The sequence below is a fragment of the Ambystoma mexicanum genome, chromosome 3q, assembly GCF_040938575.1.
Source record: "Ambystoma mexicanum isolate Mex_15411 chromosome 3q, UKY_AmexF1_1, whole genome shotgun sequence".
NCBI lineage: Eukaryota > Metazoa > Chordata > Amphibia > Caudata > Ambystomatidae > Ambystoma > Ambystoma mexicanum.
The window spans coordinates 1131339998-1131358274 of NC_090926.1; the positions used below are offsets into that span (position 1 = coordinate 1131339998).

The following is an 18277-nucleotide window of genomic DNA, read 5'->3' on the forward strand; positions in this document are numbered from 1 at the left end:
AGCAGCATTATTGTTCAAGAGGTTCCATAGATCTCGAAGATTGTGTTTTTTATATGTTTCCAGGATTGCTTCTGCATCTGATTGTAATAGCATCATCTTATGATTTTTTATCCAGTTCCTGTATCTTTGTTTGGCCGCTTTTATTTTGACAATTGAGTCCTTATCTTTGTTTTTTGACAGTTGGCGGACTGTGTTTCTCATTGTTCTTTTTCTATCAGCAAGCTCCTTGTTGTAGCGATGCTGGTGAATCTGTAGAGTTTTCTGTTTAGCTATTCTGTAATGAGGTTGGAATAGCCATTGGTAGTTTAGTTTTTGATCGTCTGGCAGAGAGTTTTGAATACATTTGTTTGTGAGTTGGAGTGCAGCTTTTTGGGTTATGCAAAGTTTTTTTCCGGCTGCACAGACTTTGAGCGGAATAGGACGCTTGTGCTCATGTTGTGCTCATGTTGACGCAGGATGTCTTGTCCATGTACGACTAGTTGATTGTGGTCACTTTTCGTTATATTTGTTGTTTCTACTGCTTCTTTTAGTATGTTGGAAAGGTATATGTAGTCAATTATGGCAGATGATTTGCCTCGAGACCAAGTGGGAAGAAGATTTCCTATTTCGTCTTTTGGATGGTCTATAAGTTGTAGGTTATGGATGACGGTTTCTTTAGTCCATTTTTTTGCGCGGATTGTTTGTTTTTCGATTGGCATTGGCTGACCGTCTTTTTGCCATAGATGCAGATTTAGATCTCCGCACAGTATAAATTCGACTCCTGTGTATTTCTCGATGAGGTTGTCGATTGTAAGGAATACGCCATCTAAGAAGGCTTTGTTGGTAATAGCCATTGGATTCCAGTATAAGTTCATGATTGCTATTATCCTTTCGTGATTGCTTTCCAGTTTTGCACAGGTTGGCTCGCTCTTTGGCGTGATTTTAACAACTGTGTTTTGTATCCATGGATTGATATTTGTTGTCTGTAGTATAGACCATGTGGTATCAATCTTGATTAGCGTTATTAGTCCCGATGAGGGTCTTCCTTTGGTTCTTGTTGGAGCTGGATTAAGGAAGGCTAGAAAGCCATTGCAGCTTGGAGTAGTGGAGAGCCAGGTTTCTTGGAAGCAAATGATCTTGTAGGAATCGAATTCCGGCGATGGATCGTTAAACAGGTGGGAGTTTCCCTGTGTGTTCCATGAACACATGGTCCAATTTTTTGGTCTATTGGTTGATGGTTATGAAATATTGTTTAGTTCTGCATTGTCCTGGTAATTCAGGCTATCGTCTAATCCGTATTGACGTCTGATTGGACGATCGGTGTTGTGGCTCGTCACTAGTTCCTCTTCGTTATATGTGGTATTTTCAGGGGTGTCCTGTCGCCTAGTTTGGTGGTCTTCTGGAGTGTACTGTTGTCTGGAATTTCGATCTTCTGGGGTATACTGACGTTTGAAATGGTGGTCACTTCTATTTTTTGGAGTGTTAGAAAGTTTATTATATCTCTCTTTTGTCTGTTTTTTCGTTGTAAAGGTTTTTCTAAGGTTTTCCTTTTTAGTGATCTCTTCTTTGCACGCTTTAGTACCAGTTGTACATCTAAAGCCCAGTTTGTTTAGAGCATCTTTAGATTTTAATATTTGATCCATAGTTGTTTTGTTATGGAGTTTTAGCAATATTTTGTCGTTAGAGTTTTCGTCTGCAAAGATCACCAGGTCAATGTCTCTGGAGCGTATTTGAGTAAGGTTTGGAATGGTTTGGAAGAGGATTAGGATATTCGCTCTGTTCAGTACCAGTTCGTTTGCTCTGGTGATGACATTTTCTATTTGCACTATGTGTTTCTCTGTAAGCTGGAAAGGGTTAAAAAAAATGGTTCCGGGAGGTCTTGATTTTCTCTTTGTCGTTGTGCATCACAAAATTCTTGATATGACTCAGATTGGGAAGGGCTGTTTCCAGTACTGCTGTTTGTTTTGTCGACAAATGAAGATGAGGAGATTTCATCGTAGGTTGCCTCATTGTTTAAGGTGTTAGTATGGTTAATCGTTGAGCTGTCTGAGATTTGTTCGCAAGAGATCGAATTGCTGAGGGATTGGTCTTGTTTGTATTTGTCAATGACTATCAAGATTGAGTCTTTTACTTGTCTGTTGGTTTTGTTGTTTCCTTGTGAGGGTTGGTCTTCGTATGTTGTTAAGTTAATTAGGATGTCCGAATCTAAGCTTTGATCCTTATTTAATGTCTTTGCTGTTGCTTTTGTTTGTTTGTTTGAAGTTGGTAGTAGTGACTCGTTGTGTTTTCTTGTAAGATTCTTTGCAGGGCTTTTAGGGTTTTTCCCGAGGATGGAATTTTGCCTGTTTTTTCTGGGATCAGCTTTGGTATTGGCAAATTTCGTAAGAAGGCTCGTGAACCTGTTTGTTTATATGTTTGTTTGGTGAGTTTCTTTGGTGGATTTTTATCGGTGTTCTTTGCTTGTCCAAATATTCCGAAAGTGTCATTGCTAGTCATGGTTCTGGGTTCACCTGTTGGTTTTATTATTTCATTGCATGGATTTGGTACAGTTGTTGATTGTGGCAAAAAGTTTGGTTGTGGTCCGGTTGCTTTTCGGTTGTTCGGTTGTTGATGCTGGTTTCTGAGTAGGATCATGAGTTCTTTTGTAAGTTGGATCTTTTCTTCTTTGTCATCCCGTGCTGTCATGAAAAGTCTTTGTTGCCATGTACGGGACTGTTCGGCTTCAAAGTCTAGGCGCTTTCCAATTGTGTTGATGAAATCTTCTGTATGTATTTGCTTAGTGTGAATCATTGCGAGCAGTGTTGCATGATCTCGTATATTATCTTTTGTGGCTTCATGAAGTTTGAGAAAGGGTATCATGGATTGAGATACCACTTCCAGCAACATGTTTTGTAGTTCCATCATAGTTGTTGGAAGTCTCTGGTTTTTTGCATTGTCAATCGGGGAGGAATGTCTACCTGTGTTGCTTGGTACAGGGGTTGATGTACTGGTGTGTGAAAAGATTCTTCTCCTTCATATTCGAATTGGGTAGCTCTTGGTTCCTTTTTTATTTTAACAGAGCTGGAGTGTGGTATTTCTCTGCCGTTGGTTTGATTTTCGCCGGAATGGCAATTTGTTTGTAGGGATTTTTTGGGTGCTGGTGTCGACGTGCAGGGTGGGGTTATCATATGGGGTGGTTCTCCACAGATTTCTCTTCTTCTTTCGGCAATATTGATAATAGATTTGATTTCTGTAATATCCAAGGATAAATGGGCTGCTTTTCCTGTTACTGTGTTCAGAGGAGGTATGGTCGCTTCATTTAGTAGTTTTTGAGCATTATGAGATTGTAGCCATTGCAATTTTGCCTGTTTTGCTTTTTCTTTTTTGGTCATCTTTGTCATTTGCAGTCCTGGTGTGTTCGTTTGAGTTAATTGTGTCGATAATTCTTTGCTGTGTATTTTGTCCCATGTCGCCGGGATTTCACGGTCATGGGTGCTTGCGTTTCCTTGATTTTGTTGCTCCGGTTCTTTAATATGTTCGTGTTCTGGATGTGGCGGAGTTTCTCTTGGATGTTCTGGATGTGACGGAGTTTCGCTTGGATATTCTTGGAGGGTCCGTTCCATAGCTTCAAGTTGTTTTTGTGTTTCGTTTTCTCCGAATTTGTTTGAACTATCCGTGTGGGTCCTGCGTAAATTCAGATGGGCCATTTCAATAGTATTTTTTGTTCGAGTGCTTCAGTAGGAATATCTGTTCTAGTGTTGGTTGCATGGAGTCCGCAACACGCTTTCCTCTGAGCCTTGTATTTGGCCGTATATTTTGCTTTTTTTGTGTTGAGGAAGGTAGCAGATTTTCTATCGCTTCTGGTGTTTTTGCAGACTTTAGGGTTGGAGTAGTTCCGTTTTGCATCTCGATGTAAGTGGGATTTCTCGCTCTGAGCTCGACCAGTTGTTCCTAGTCAGAGTGTCTTTGTTCAAGTTCGGTATAGGATCAAAGGGGCAAGGGCCCCGGCAGTCTCCTAGTTTCAATTGGCTCAGTGCAGGATGTGCGGGATCAAAGGGGAGAAAGCCCCTGCAGTCTCCGGCAGTGCGTCGGTTTTTTTTGGGTTACCTTCTGATGTTAAGGCACTGCGCTGGTAGGTGTATGTCGTTAGTACTTGGTGCAGTCTTAAGTCTCAGAGCAAGGTGCGCGGGATCAAAGGGGAGAAAGCCCCTGCAGTCTCCCGCGCTGCGTCGGTTGTGTTGGCTCCTGGGATCTCAAGTCTCAGAGGAAGGTGCGCGGGATCAAAGAGGAGAAAGCCCCTGCAGTCTCCCGCGCTGCGTCGGTTGTGTTAGCTTCTGGGATTGAAGCCCTGCCTTGTCAGGTATTTACAATTCTTGCTGCACTTAATGCAGCCTCGCATGAGAGTAGGGCAGGAGAGGTTCCTTTGTGTTAGCTTCTGGTGTTTGGGCGGTGTGCTGACAAGTGTGTGCCGTTGATTTATCAGCAAGAGTTTGTGGCACTTAGTGGCACTCAGTGTAGTCTCGAGTGAGGAGAGGCCGGTAAAAGTTCCTTTGTGCAAATTGGGTTGGGGGCAAGATGCGCTGGGTCAGGGGCGCCCCCAGTCTCCTGTGTTGCTTTAACTAGTTTTGGGGCGCTTCGTGGCGTGTCACTTGCGACCGTAGTCTGGTGCTTCCGTATGGGTCTGCTTCTCTCGAGAAGATTACAAGTAGTTGGGCGACAGTTGGCAATTTTCTTGGTTCTCAGTTCGCAGTCTTATCAGTCGGAGAGTTCCTCTGTGTTGAGATCTCTTGCTGGTTTCTGTGGGTTTCCAAATGAGTGGCGAGGCAGGGCAGTGCCGCGGAGCCCGCAGAGCCTAAAGATCAACAGACTCTGCAGCAAACTCCGCGGCCGCTCCGCGGCTTCCTGGGTAATTTGAGGTGGAAATTAGCAGCAATAGAAAGAGGACTTGGAGAGTCTTCACAATCCTGGAGCAAAAAGAGTTAGAGTCCTGCAGTATAAGTAGACCAAAAGACTCTGCAGCAGACTCCATTTATACCAAACAATCACAGCTACACCACTTCACGAAAGGTGTCAACTTTGGCAGAAACTCAAATACTCAAATACCAACGTCACATTGCAAGCATTTGAAATATTTCATCAAATTTATTGGCGATGTAAAGCTGAGACAAGGCATTGTGCACATGCAAATATGCTGCATCACCAAAAGTGCAGTCAGTGTTTATTTAATGTTTAGTTTAATGTTTGGAATGGCAATAAGGGTGGCGGGTTCCAAGCTCTAATATTGAAATGTCTGAATGATTGTGCGAGTGTCTGAATGATTGTGCGAGTGTCTGATAAACTGTATGTGTGTCTGAATGATTGCCACCCTTAAAATGTCATCAACTCTAGTACTTTGTACCACTAAATCATGGCTGTACCATTTGCGCAACATATGTGATCTTTGGCAGAAACTCAAATACTCAAATACCAATGTCACATTGCCCGCATTTGAAATATTTTATCAACTTTATCGGCGCTGTGAAGCTGAGTCAGGGCATTGTGCGTTTGCAAATGTGCTACATCACGAAAAATCGACGGTACCAAAAGTGCAGTCAGTGTTTATTTAATGTTTCATTTAATGTTTGAAATGACAATAAGGGTGGTGTTTTCCAAGTCTTAATATTGAAAAGTCTGAATGATTGTGTGAGTGCCTGATTGAATGTTTGAGTGTCTGATTGATTGTGCGAGTGTGTGAATGATTGTGAAAGTGTCTGAATGACTGTGTAGCAGTGCCATAAACACTAAAAACTTACAAAACCCTCACATTTTCAACTTCTTCCAAAGCATTGTAGTCAAAATCTCAAAAGCAGTTCTAGAACATAAGATCCACCCATAGAAATAGAATCCAGCGCTACCAATATCTATGCGCTATCCTAGCCAACATGTATAACCACAGAGCATTCTAAGCAGACTATACATTTTGAAACACGTCATTAAAAGCACATAGCTGTTTAGTTTAAAAATGCACATCCTGTCACAGAAAGAGTCTGCCTCATGGCCTGTCTCACAAAGGGCCTACCTATCGACAAATACAGTACAAAAAGCCTTATCAATCTTGAATAAAACCGTATAAATTGTACACACCACAAAAACAATACATTAAAATATTGAAATACCCCCCAAACTCACCTTTTTTCTGTTATAGAAATAAAAGTCTGAATAAACAGCAGGCTCAGTTTCCAATCAGCAGGCTTTGCAGGGATTCTGCCAGTGTTTACAGACCCACAATCAAATCCAGCTGAAAAGCAAGGCCTCCCCGGGCAGAGCTGCAATGAAGTGTCCCAGGTGAATAAGTTGGCACTGCAGAGGATCATGAGGCAGGCATTCTGACACTGTGGTTGACAGTACCCCTGCTGGAGTCACAGAACCCATTTTAAAGAGTGAAAGGTCAATGTTGTTTCATTATCAACACATACAGATTTCCTGGACTCACATATGGTGTTTGTATCAAATCTAATATTAGCTGTTTCCTGGGTCCAAGCTGTTTCTTTGTGCCTGATGGCAATTTTTCTTATCAACACCCACAGATTACCTGAACTCCTGTGTGGGTTCTGTAACAAATCTAATTTGAGCGGTTTCCTGGGTCCAAGCTGTTTCCTTGGACCCAGTGCCACTTTTTCTTATCAACACACACAGATTTCATGCATACTTGGCAGGAATTACAGAGTGGCACCGTATATTGGGTATAGTTAGCTTCCTGTATCATTATAGCAACATCTAAAATTAAACAATGGTCGTGTGTATTTTCATGGATGGTGTGGTAATACACTTGGCACAGAACATCCTGTATTCCGGCAAGCTAAATATAAAGACCATCTATGTTTTCTGCTGATGCGGCTAGAATCCCTCTCTATGAGTCACCACATTGTTGGGATTCCCTAGGCCTTGTTGTAGATAAATACCCCCAGCAGTGTTGCCTCCCAGCTGTTTGTTGGGTTGCATAGTGGAAGAGTGACACACGTAGGTTGCTGGATTGTCAAGGGAAGTCTCAGATTCAGACTGCTTTATCTCTTCTATCGTACCCGTATCACTAGCCCACTCCTCACCTGAGGTTTCTGTGTTGAAATCTGATGGCTCCTCAGGCTTTTCTCTCCACGTGCTGGGTGTTTTTTCTTGACCGTCTTGCCCTTCTGTTTGAAGAGATAGGGACGGGCTCCCCCGGAGGCCACTTTGCCAGTAAGGTGATCTACCCGGCAGCAGGGAATCCGGGGCACCCAACCCAAACCAGGGAAAAGCCTTTAGCAGAAAAACCCTGGGTAGTTTCAGGAGAGTTGGCTGGTTGGTGAAGTGCTGGTTTTTGTAGTTTATCCAGTAGTCCTTATTACAACACAGTAAGGTGGAGTCCAGTAGATGCTCACGCAGAAAATACCCTTAGTGGGCAAGCATGAGGAGGGACCGCGGGAAGCGTGGAAGATTTGGGAATGAAACTAAACACGCAGCACACACGCTGAATGTAAGCAGTGCGAGGACGTGTGTGTTTGGACCACCAGCAGTGCGGTAGACTGGGGGTGGAAAGAAAGCAACACACAGCCCCCACACACATGCTGGGAAAGTCAGCGCGAAGGCGTGAGAGAATGGAGTGTACAAGGATCAAAGTAGCCGTAAGTAACGCAGCAGCAGGAAACAGGCAGAAGGCAAGGGAAAGGGGAAAAATAGTAGCGGGATGGATAACAAGTAGAAAACTCGAAACAGGAGCGCTGTCTCGGAACTAGCATTAGAATGCAAGAAAAAGTTGCAATGCACCGGTTTCCTCACCTGGCAGTTAATTATAGTCTGTCGTTTCCAGAGAAAGACGAGTGCGTTGCATCTAGTTCTGGGCAAACAGAATGAATATTAGTCCTTCTTCCATTTCGCCCATCTGTCCCACAGTTTCCATGGGAGATTCATGACAGGAAGGCTTTGACTTTTGCACAGTGTGTGGCGGGCACACTTTACTTATGTTGTAAACTGCCTTCATTATTTCAAAGCCAATAGTTTGAACTTTTGTACAGGCTCTGGTAAGCACATTTTACTTATAAAATGTACTGCTTTTCATTATTTATACTCTGTATCCCCAAGTAAGAATGATGTGTCAAGTGATGCTGCACTAGGGAGCCATGCAGTAAGTGCAGTGTAGCCTTTGCCATATTGAGAAGACATTGATCCCAATGGAGCTCATGTCCTATTGTGGCGTAATGTGAATGATAGGCATAAAATACTTGAGTACATCTTAACACCCTCCATTCACGCCATGTCACATTTTTAATCATTTGTATTGTGGAGAGGAGGGGCAGAATGCAACTTACGTTTCGGCAACGTTCCTTCCTCTCCACCATATAAATGCTCAAGCATTTGCACCAGCATGGAATCTAATGCTGGAGATCCATTTGGGGTGTGCCTGCTTTATGCATAAAGCAGACATACCTCAAAGGGATCCTTTGTATATGAAGCCTGCCATGCCCAAATGGCAGGCAGCGTATACAATTACAAATAAATGCTGCCCAACCTGCGAGGATGTCAGGCAGATTTTAATTTTAATTGTGAGCGCCGCTTGCCATGCAAGCATAGCAAACGGCACAACAACTAAAAGTAAATGCTGCCTGGCATGCTTGCATGCCAGGCAGCATTTACTCACTTTGCATGATAGAGTGCAAAAGTGCAGGGCAAAGGGCGGCATACATGTGTGTATACCTCCTTTTACCCTGCACTTTTGCAATCTGCTGTGAAAATGATGAAAAGTTGGTGGCGGGGAGGCGGGTATATTCCCTGTAGCCAAAGAACATAATTGATTAACAAGAGCTTCAAAGGAGCTAATTTTGCCTCTAATCATAATTTGACGGCAGAGAGCTGTCATGTTGGCACTGTAATGTAAATGGCTAACCGCTGCCAAATTTTCATCATTTGCACGGTGGAGTGCAAAAGTGCAGGGCAATTGGCAGCGTGCATGTGTGTGTGCTGACTTTTGCCTTGCACTTTTTTACTCCACCATGCAAAGTGTGAAAACACTGCTTGACATGTGCGTACTTTTACTTGTGAACCGCGGCTTGCCATGCTCGCATGTGTATGGGAGAGAGGGGTCCCAAGGCCCCCTCGCGTCGTACACTCCTCAGTACAAGGCTTGGACCACGTGCCTCCGGTAGTGGGATTGCCCCTCGCCCTTATGTAAAGTTAACCACGGTTGACCGCTACATAGATGGGACTACTGAGCAGAACACGGGGCATCCATCTTTTGTGCCCCCTTTCGACTCCATCTTGGGTAAACAGGCCTCACTGCGATAGTACAGCAATGCTCAGCTCCCCTTCCACCGCAGCAGCCAAGGACAGAGACACAGACACAAGGCGCACAGGCAGGCGCTGGCCCCACCCTTGCACTCCCCCTGCAAAGGAAAGCTCTGCGCTTCCATTCTCACGCAGAAGCCGGAGAAAGTTGCAACAACCAATATGATACAGTTTTCTTCCTCTGAGATCACTGCTCGCCTGAGAACAAGCATGTGAACCAGAATGAGCTAAGCATTTTCTGCTCAATTCGTCCTCATAAACGTGCAAGCCACCCACCCCCATTAGAACAATTTATTGCCATCCTGACCCTGCGCTCCCAGTAAAGTATTTCTTTCAAGTACCAGACCCCCGCCTGTGCTGCAAAATCCACCCAACACACCCACTACTAACCTTAAGCATTTTTACTACTATATATGTTTTTGCTTGTAATAATGATTTTGAAACCTAGGAGAGATGCGAAACACAGCCTGATTCTTTTACATGCACAATAAAGGTCAAGGCCTTTAATTACAAGCCACGAATGACCCAATTGTACTGACAATAATCATTGTGTGTGACTTATGGAGAAATGTGAAAAATAGCATAAAATGTTTTAGATAATTTGTTATTTAATGTGTAACATATTAGCTTAGGTAGAGACCACAGTGACCAGACCCTGACCTGCATGGAGCACAAGATGTTTGACATCCGTCATCTCGTCAGCCACTCAGCCAACCAGGAGGAAGAGACGCCACCCACACCTACAGCACCATATCGCCTGGCCAATTGGGTCCATTTAGCATTTTTTGTTAGAGTTACTTTAATTGATATAAATATAAGTGTGATGTAAATGAGGGGGTGGGAGTTTTTTGGGTTATTTCCTAGCTGGAGAAATAAACCATCCTTTGAACTCTTGCAGCCGGGTCTCAGTGCCTCCTTCCCCGACAAGGGGTTGTGTCGGTATTTTATTTTCTCTCACACGTAGTAAGCTGGGGAAAGGCACCTACACATGGTAGGCAGCGCTCATAATTACAACATTCATTGACTAACATTCATTGTGAACACTACTTACCATGACGCATGGTAAGCCATGTTCCCAATTACATATAAACAGTGTTTGACATGCTAGCATGCCAGACAGCATTTAAATGTAGTTGCAAGCACTCCAAGTGCCCCGGTTTGTGAGCATGGCAAGTGGCGCTCACAATTAAAAGTACACACTTCCTGGCATTTGAGCATGCTAGGCAGCGTTTACTCACTTGCATGGTGAAGGGCAAAAGTGCAGGGCAAAAGGCAGTGTACATTTATCTAAATAAATAGATATCTACCTCCGTTCTTGTGGGGCCATCACTGAGGTCCACAGGAATACAGTGTAGGCCTATAGAGAGATTCTGGCTGCATCTCTGCTGCACGCTGCACAAACCACTGCACTCAGTCACTCTTGAATTTAGTTCAATGAAAGGGCCTTGTCGTGAGTTTGGGTTCTCTCAGAATGACCCTGAACATGTTTACTTCTACTACCTTTTGGTTTTGCGAATTTACCCCAGGATCACAAGGAGAATAATGGCGGTGTTAGTCACCATTTTTGGAGATAATTAGACTGATTTACCATGCAGTAAATTTGACTGTTTTTGGGGGTGAATTGGAGGATTGCGTGGTACAACCAGTGAAAAATCTATCACTGCCATAACAACGACAGAAACTGAATTATCGCCAGACAACGACTGCGCCAATAAACTCGTAGTGGAGGCACAAAATGTGCTCATTCAGCACTCCTTACTATTATCTAAACAGTTTGGCAGTGTAGGGTGATCAAGTGCGGATATGGTGTCCAGTCTCCAAAACAAAGTAGGATTCCAACTATTTAAAGTAAATGTTGTTCCAAAAATGTATGCAGCAGAACCGGAGGTGTGCCTAAGACAGGGTTCTCAAAATCCAGAACTCAAAGGCTAAATCCACTCCATGTTTTTGACTACAGTGAAAATAAACTGATGTTATTTTCATAGGCAGTGGTTATCCTGAAGCTCTGGTGGGATGGGGATGTAGGAGACTGTCATTTTGGGACCCTTGCCCAGACACACAAGAGAGTCCAGGTACAGGTACCCATCGAAATCTTTTCTTGGGTTAGACATCTAACTATCAGAACATTTCGAGTAGTAACTTTCCGGCCTCAAAGTTTGTGGTCTTGACGAGAAAGAGATTATGTTGTGTTACTCCAGTTTTAAAATCATACAAAATCCATGTGTTGATACCTTTTATTGGACTAACTGAAAAAATTAAGAGAAACAGTAGTTTCATAATCTTTCGAAAGTCCCCGAGACATCGTCATCAGATAGTGGTCACACGATAAATCAACGTCAAAGAAAATCAAAGAGAGTTGGACATCACTGTTTGGTACCTAGAAAGATAAAAAAAGACGAGGGTTTCTTCCACTTTAAACTTCGTTGGCTGAATATAGAAATATGCAAATAATTCAGTCCTGTGTGGCCCCTTTATCTACAGCGCCATAAACCTAGAAGGAAACAGGCACATACGCAAACACTGGAAATCCGTTCTCATCGTAGAGCCACGTTATTCACCCAACGCTTTGCAGGTAATGCGTAATGTGTTCAAACACTTAAGCACGACACGTCTAATAAGTGGAACGAAGTATGCCAAAAATAGTGATTGTAGAGAAATTCCAAAATGTTAAATTCAAAGCTACAGAGTTTGAGTATGAAACAATATACTTTGTCACACCTTCCGTGCACACCCTACAGTTGCCTTAAATCCCCAATGTTTTCCCCAACCTCACGTTTTTTCAACTGCAATGTGTATTAGCTTCTTCCTGGCAGCCACAGCCAAATCATTGTAATGTTCAACCGGGCTAGGAAAAGCAGCCTGCACCAGTTTGTTGGGACTAAAACATTGTGAATGGTTAGTGTGTGTTTGGCTGTCTCCGTTCCATTCTATTCTAGAGCTGTACAGTAGGTCACCCAGAGTTACTTAGGCATACCTGTATGCCTATGGTGGAACCAATATAGAAATATTCCCTTAGCTTCCAAGGTCCAAATGAATCCTAGTTGTGCCTCACGTTTGACAGTGCCTTACTGACTTGCATACAAAGTGGCACACACAAAAATATGGTGCCACTGTTAGAATATTTACATTTCCACTGTTGTCTGGCCATGCTGCTTGTCTGACAATGCGCCCTCACTCATTTTGGGTACTGAAACATTGGGCCACATTACGAGGTTGGAGGTAGTCTTGCTGGTTTTACCGGCAAGGCTACCTCCAAACTCGCATTCGGGTCCGGCACCCGCAAATGGGCAATTACCGGCATATTCCAGCCCAGCCGGATCCAGTAATTGCCCTTTCGCAGGTGTCGGGCCCGGGGTTCAATGGGAATGGGGATGCCTGTAGCACCGGCACAGTTCATTACCGTGCTGGTACAGGCTTGCTGTGCTTGCGGGGCTGGCCTGGCGATCTGGGAGGCACCCGCGAGCACAACACAGAGTTTGGGGGTCCGGTAACAACGGTACTGTTGTTACCGGACCAGCAACCTCGTAATGAGGCCCATTGTGTCCAACAGTCGTACGGGAGAGGAGGTAACATCAGGTCATCTTCTGGTACTGTCGATGAAGTTGCCTTGAATGTCCCAGGCTCAAAGTAAGCCATAGTGTGCCATAAATCCTATGTCTACATTCAGACCAGCTTTTTTCAGATTGAGTATCTTCAATACTTGTGCTCCCATATTCTTCTTTTAGTACCAACATTGACAGGTCCTGCAGTGTGTGCCCATCCCGTGTGAAGTATTGACAAACTGGTGTTGGTGGAACACAAATTGAGAATCACTAGTGTAATGGCTCATGGCACATGTAATGGTATCCTTCTTAAATGGAATCTTACCCAGGATTCCTTCTGTTTTACATATTTAGATGCCATTCTAAGATTGTGGTCGCTCTGGTTAGCCCCGGTGCATTTCACTATCTTTTTACACTAAATCACATAGGGAAAATACTTCAAAGGGCTAGTCATAGTCCTTAAATATCTACTAGGCAGTGCTTCAGAATATCTTAAAGTAAGATTAAAAATGGTAATACCTAAACGTAGTTTACGTTCAAATAATCAGATGCTGTTAACCCAACCACGCACGATTACAAAAAAACTAGTCAGAGTAAGCTTTGCAGTTTGGGGCCCAAGAAATTGGAATGTGATCCCAATCCACCTGAAACAGAGTACAACTCTGCAACAGTTCAGGAAATGGCTGAAGACGTTTCTGTTTGAAGGCTAATAAGAACTGATGCATGTTTCCAGAAAAAAAACCTTTGCCTCTACCTATGACACTGTCTGTCATCTGACTAAGAATGATCTCTGAAACCCCCAAATGCTTTATGTTTTGTTTTTTGTTGTTTTTGTCCATGTGAGCGCCCTGAGACCTTTGGGTGAGAGTTGCGCTATACAAGAAAATATTTAGTTAGTTTAGTTAGTTAGTTCAATGGACATGTGCGATCCTTAAGGAGCTAAGGCAATTTTTCAGCACACGTTAAGATCTGGGCTGCTCTATACACATACAACATCAGTGTGATACTGAAGTTCTATTTAATCAAATTGAGGCGCAAGCCCACGAGTTAAAATTGATTTGAGGGCAGGCTGAGCTACACTGTACTGGGATAGTGCAGCTCTGCAGGCAGAATTGTCTCCAGCCCATTTAAAGCCCCTTATGTTCCACCCAGCTGGATACTCATGTTGAGCCAATTGGAAGCCTGTAGAACCTCAAATCCAAATGCACAAGTCATCAAGAGTGGAAAATGATGAACCAAAAATCATGAACTTCTTTCTCACCCAAGACAGTCCGTAATGTTGCCAGCTCCTTTTCCATATGGCCTTTCATTTCCTCATGGTTATTTTTGGCATCAGAAAGTCCACTAGAAACTGGAGACACAAAGAATATGAAATTAAGCTTGGCACACACCATTATTCCATGATCACTAACATACTCATATAGATGTGTGCTGGCTTGGTTCTTAATGAGTAATTTCAAGAATAATGGAGTGGCTGGGATCCATTAAAAAAACCTGTTTGAGTACCCTCGTATTATCTGTGTCTCACAGCCATGATCTGTGTTACCCACTTTTACATCACAACTCATATAAATTCACAAATGAGCTCAAGTCAAGAATAAGCACTGATATAGATGGAGCTATTATCCTAACCTTATCCTCAAGGTACCCTAGGGTGTGGTGCAACTCAAGATCTGAGGGCCAACCAATGAACGAAGAGGAGTTGCTACTTGGGGGTAGGGGGAGTGCTCTGTAAGAAATTATGATATAACATTTATATCTGATCACATGATTGGGCTGGGTAATCTCAATGACGCGTAATTGGGGAGACTGGCACTGCAGCATTGCTCCCCTACATCAAATCAAGGCCAGCATGCTTCCATCATTAACAACATTTGTTTCCTCCTGACCCTGATTGCAGATGGTTTTATGGGTGCGTATTTCAGAACTTGTTCCGGTAATTGGAAATAAATCAAACAGTTCATAGAGTAGGTGTCATGATGCCTACCCCCGGAGCACCAGGCCCAGCACCCCCGGGAGCAGGCATCACGCCCTCGGGTAAAAGCCCAGCGGCCTTTTATAGGGGCTCTTTGGACTCTGTCCTGGCGCCGTTGGCGCCAGGCTCATGTTGGACATCAGTCCTGGCGCCATAGGCGCCAGGCTCATAAGGGGAAGTGTTTGGTGCACTTACCTGAAGCAGACCATGCTGCACACTCACCTGATGCAGACCATGCTGCATGAAGAACCAAGCCAAATGAGGCTTAGGAGGGACTATTTTTCTGAAGGAACTATTTTGTTACTGGGGTGGGGCTGTGGAAGAATACTCACCTGGAACTTCTTCCAAAGCTATTTAAGCCACGCCCGGACAGCCACACGTGCTTCGCGTTGTTCTGCATCCCAGCAGCTGAACGCTTACCGTGTCTGCTCCTGCACCTGGACTCCAGCCACGCCCGCCTCGAACCTGGAACACCTGTAAGGGAATAAGAAAAGAGAAAGGTGAAAACCAAGAACTTATTCAACCTTCTTACCTGCATCCGGAATCTTCACTCCAGCATTCCTGAAGGAAGACTTCCATGCGTTGCTCGCTGCAGTGCCGCGCTTCACTCACCTGTTCCCGAGACGCCGCCCGGCTCCATCGCGGCTCTCAGCACCGGTCACCACATCTCTGCACCTAGGGGAGAGAAGAAGAGACAAAAGGTGAGCAAGGGAACACAAGAGGAAAGCCGAATTTTCAGCCATATTACTTACCGGCTTTTCTTGGTGAACCATTCCACATCTCGGGTCGGCGCCGCATCTTTGGCAGGTACGCACCCCGGCCCCTATGGGGAAAGGACATTTTCAGCCATAATACTTACCGGCTTTTCTTGGTGAACCATTCCACATCTCGGGTCGGCGCCGCATCTTTGGCAGGTACCGCACCCCGGCCCCTATGGGGAAAGGACAAAAAACATTACTGGGGAATTATAAAGACATTTAGAGGGGTCGCCCTCATCACTAACTCACCTGATTTTACCACCGGCAATTTAACCCCTCAACGCATCGCCTTTGTTCTGCACCTGAAATAAAGGACAGAAAAGACAACATAAAAGGAGGCTCACACTTGAACTTTTGCATCTTCATACTTACGGCGTATCGCTCAGAAAAGTCAAGTGGATGTGCCAGCGCCATTCTGAAAACCAGAGAAGTAACTGGACGAACGCGCGCCCCTGCACCAGAAGCAGGATGGAGAGTACATCCTTCCAAACCACAAGCTTAAACCGGAGGTTTTGGAGCAATCAGAGAAGAACCAAGGGGGGAAGGGGGGTGCAAGCACTCTATTCAGCAGACAGTTAATCCCCTTTCTCATCTGCAGAAGGATATTCCTATGGGCCCGACAAGCAAGATTTGGGGGTCCTGTTCAAACGATGGTCCGAATTCTGCGCATCACGCTTGAAGAGGCCACAGCAACCCAGACCAGCGCCTCCGTGGGAGCCAGGTGAGCATTACAGAACGCGAAGCCTTCCTACAAATTCCCACCCAGGCGCTATGGAAACTTCCGAGACTGACCAGTTGGCCCAACTACTGGGGGAATTACGGGCCAAAGTACACGCCGCTCGTCAAGAGACTAATGCTCTCAGGAGGGAAGTGATTGTAACAAAGGAAAGAGCTGATGACCTGGCTAGACAGCTTTTGCAAAGTCAAGCTGGACAAACCCCTTTACCCGGTTCCGGAGGGAACCCCGCTCCTGTGCTTTCCAGTAACCCGGTGCAGATTAATCTACCTGGAAACATGCCGCTGGCCCCACCCGAACGCTTTGCTGGGGACCCTAAACGATTCGCTGTATTCATGAATCAGTGTCATTTGCATTTCCTGTGCAGACCTGGGGCCTTCCCTAATGACCAGACCAAGGTAGCCTTTGTATTGTCATATCTCAGCGGCAGTGCTGCTGATTGGTCAGTTCCACTGGTAACTCAAGATGACCCGATTCTTCGTGATTTTCAAGGATTTCAAGCAAGCATGGAAAGGTTATTTGCTCGTCACTCCCAGGGGCATGCTCTAGATGACGAACTTCTATCTCTGCGACAGGGCAATCAAGACCTCCTTTCCTACATTGCAACCTTTAATAGACTAATTGTAGAAACTGGGTGGCCAGAGAATAAAAGAATCATGTTATTTTATCGAGGTCTACGCAGAGAACTTAAAGATGTCCTGGCCCAAGTTGTAAATCTGCCCCAAGAATGCTCAGAATATATAGACTTAGTGGTCCAATTGGATCACAGACTGCAAAACAGAAAAGCTGATCGGTCCAAGTTTGAGACCAGGGTGTTAGTCAAGACCCACGCTAACCTCAAGGGGGCTGTAGCCTCTGAGCCAATGCAAATCGGAGGAGTTAAAGGACCTTTAACGCAAAAGGAACGTGAAAGAAGACGGCAGATGCACTTATGTCTTTATTGTGGATCCTCTGGACACTTTCTACGAGATTGCCCGGCAAGGCCGCCCAAGAAGGTGGTAGGAGCTGCTGATAAAATCCATGAAACCTCTGTATCGGGAAACGACCCCGCCCGACAAGCGTAGGGGCCCGCTTGCTGAGCTTGAAAACGAACTCTCAGACCTCGCATTTCACTGTGCCAATGGTCCTCGTAGATCCGGAACAGCCTAAGCGGTTGCATGCAATAAAGGCATACATCGATAGTGGGGCTATAGGAAACTACGTGGATCGTGAATTGGTCTCCAGGATTAACCTTCCCCTGCATCTTAAAACCAGCAATGATATCATCACCACAGTTGATGGAACCGAAATTGCCTCGGGACCGGTAACACATTCCACAGCTGAGGTGACACTTTTAGGTCCGGACGGACATCGGGAGGCAGTTGTGTTTGATGTAATCAAGGCTCCACAGTTTCAGGTTATTCTCAGAATCCCTTGGTTAGAGACACATAATCCTCGAATTGATTGGCGAGCGAAGAGAATAACCTTTCTGAAGTGTGCACGAACCTGCTACCCAGAAAATCTGAAGATCAGTCTAGCATCAGTAACCTCTGTCTCCATGCAACTACCTCCGGAATACCAAGACTTTCAGGACGTCTTCCAAAATGAACAGGCCAACACGTTACCTCCTCACAGATCGTACGATTGCCAAATCGATCTGGTGCCCGGTGCACAACCCCCTTGTAGCAGGATTTATGCCCTTACTGAGCCGGAGAATCTGCATTTGAGACAATATTTAGACCAATACCTAGGCAATGGTTTCATTCGCCCGTCAAAGTCTCCGGCATCCTTGGCTTTATTGTTCGTGCCAAAAAAAGAAGGCGACCTTAGAACTTGTATCGATTACCGCGCATTGAACCAGATAACTGTTAAAAATCGTTACCCTCTGCCTTTGATCCCTGAACTCCTTGACCAGGTGAAGGACGCTTGCATATACACCAAGTTAGATCTCCGGGGGGCTTATCATCTGGTACGAGTAAAAGAAGGCGACGAATGGAAAACGGCCTTCCATACAAAATATGGACTATTCGAA

At 44.7% G+C, this 18277-nt stretch overlaps 1 protein-coding gene across 5 annotated transcripts in view; it reads right to left on the reverse strand.

Moving 5' to 3' along the window:
- LOC138447676 (CD209 antigen-like protein C) overlaps positions 1–18277 on the reverse strand; it is a 298894-nt gene that overhangs the window by 105023 nt on the left and 175594 nt on the right. For all 5 annotated transcript variants that reach the window (XM_069603939.1, XM_069603936.1, XM_069603935.1 and 2 more), the window contains one exon: positions 14059–14148. In XM_069603939.1, the coding sequence (XP_069460040.1) occupies positions 14059–14148 (90 nt within the window). The remainder of the gene's footprint in view (positions 1–14058; positions 14149–18277) is intronic.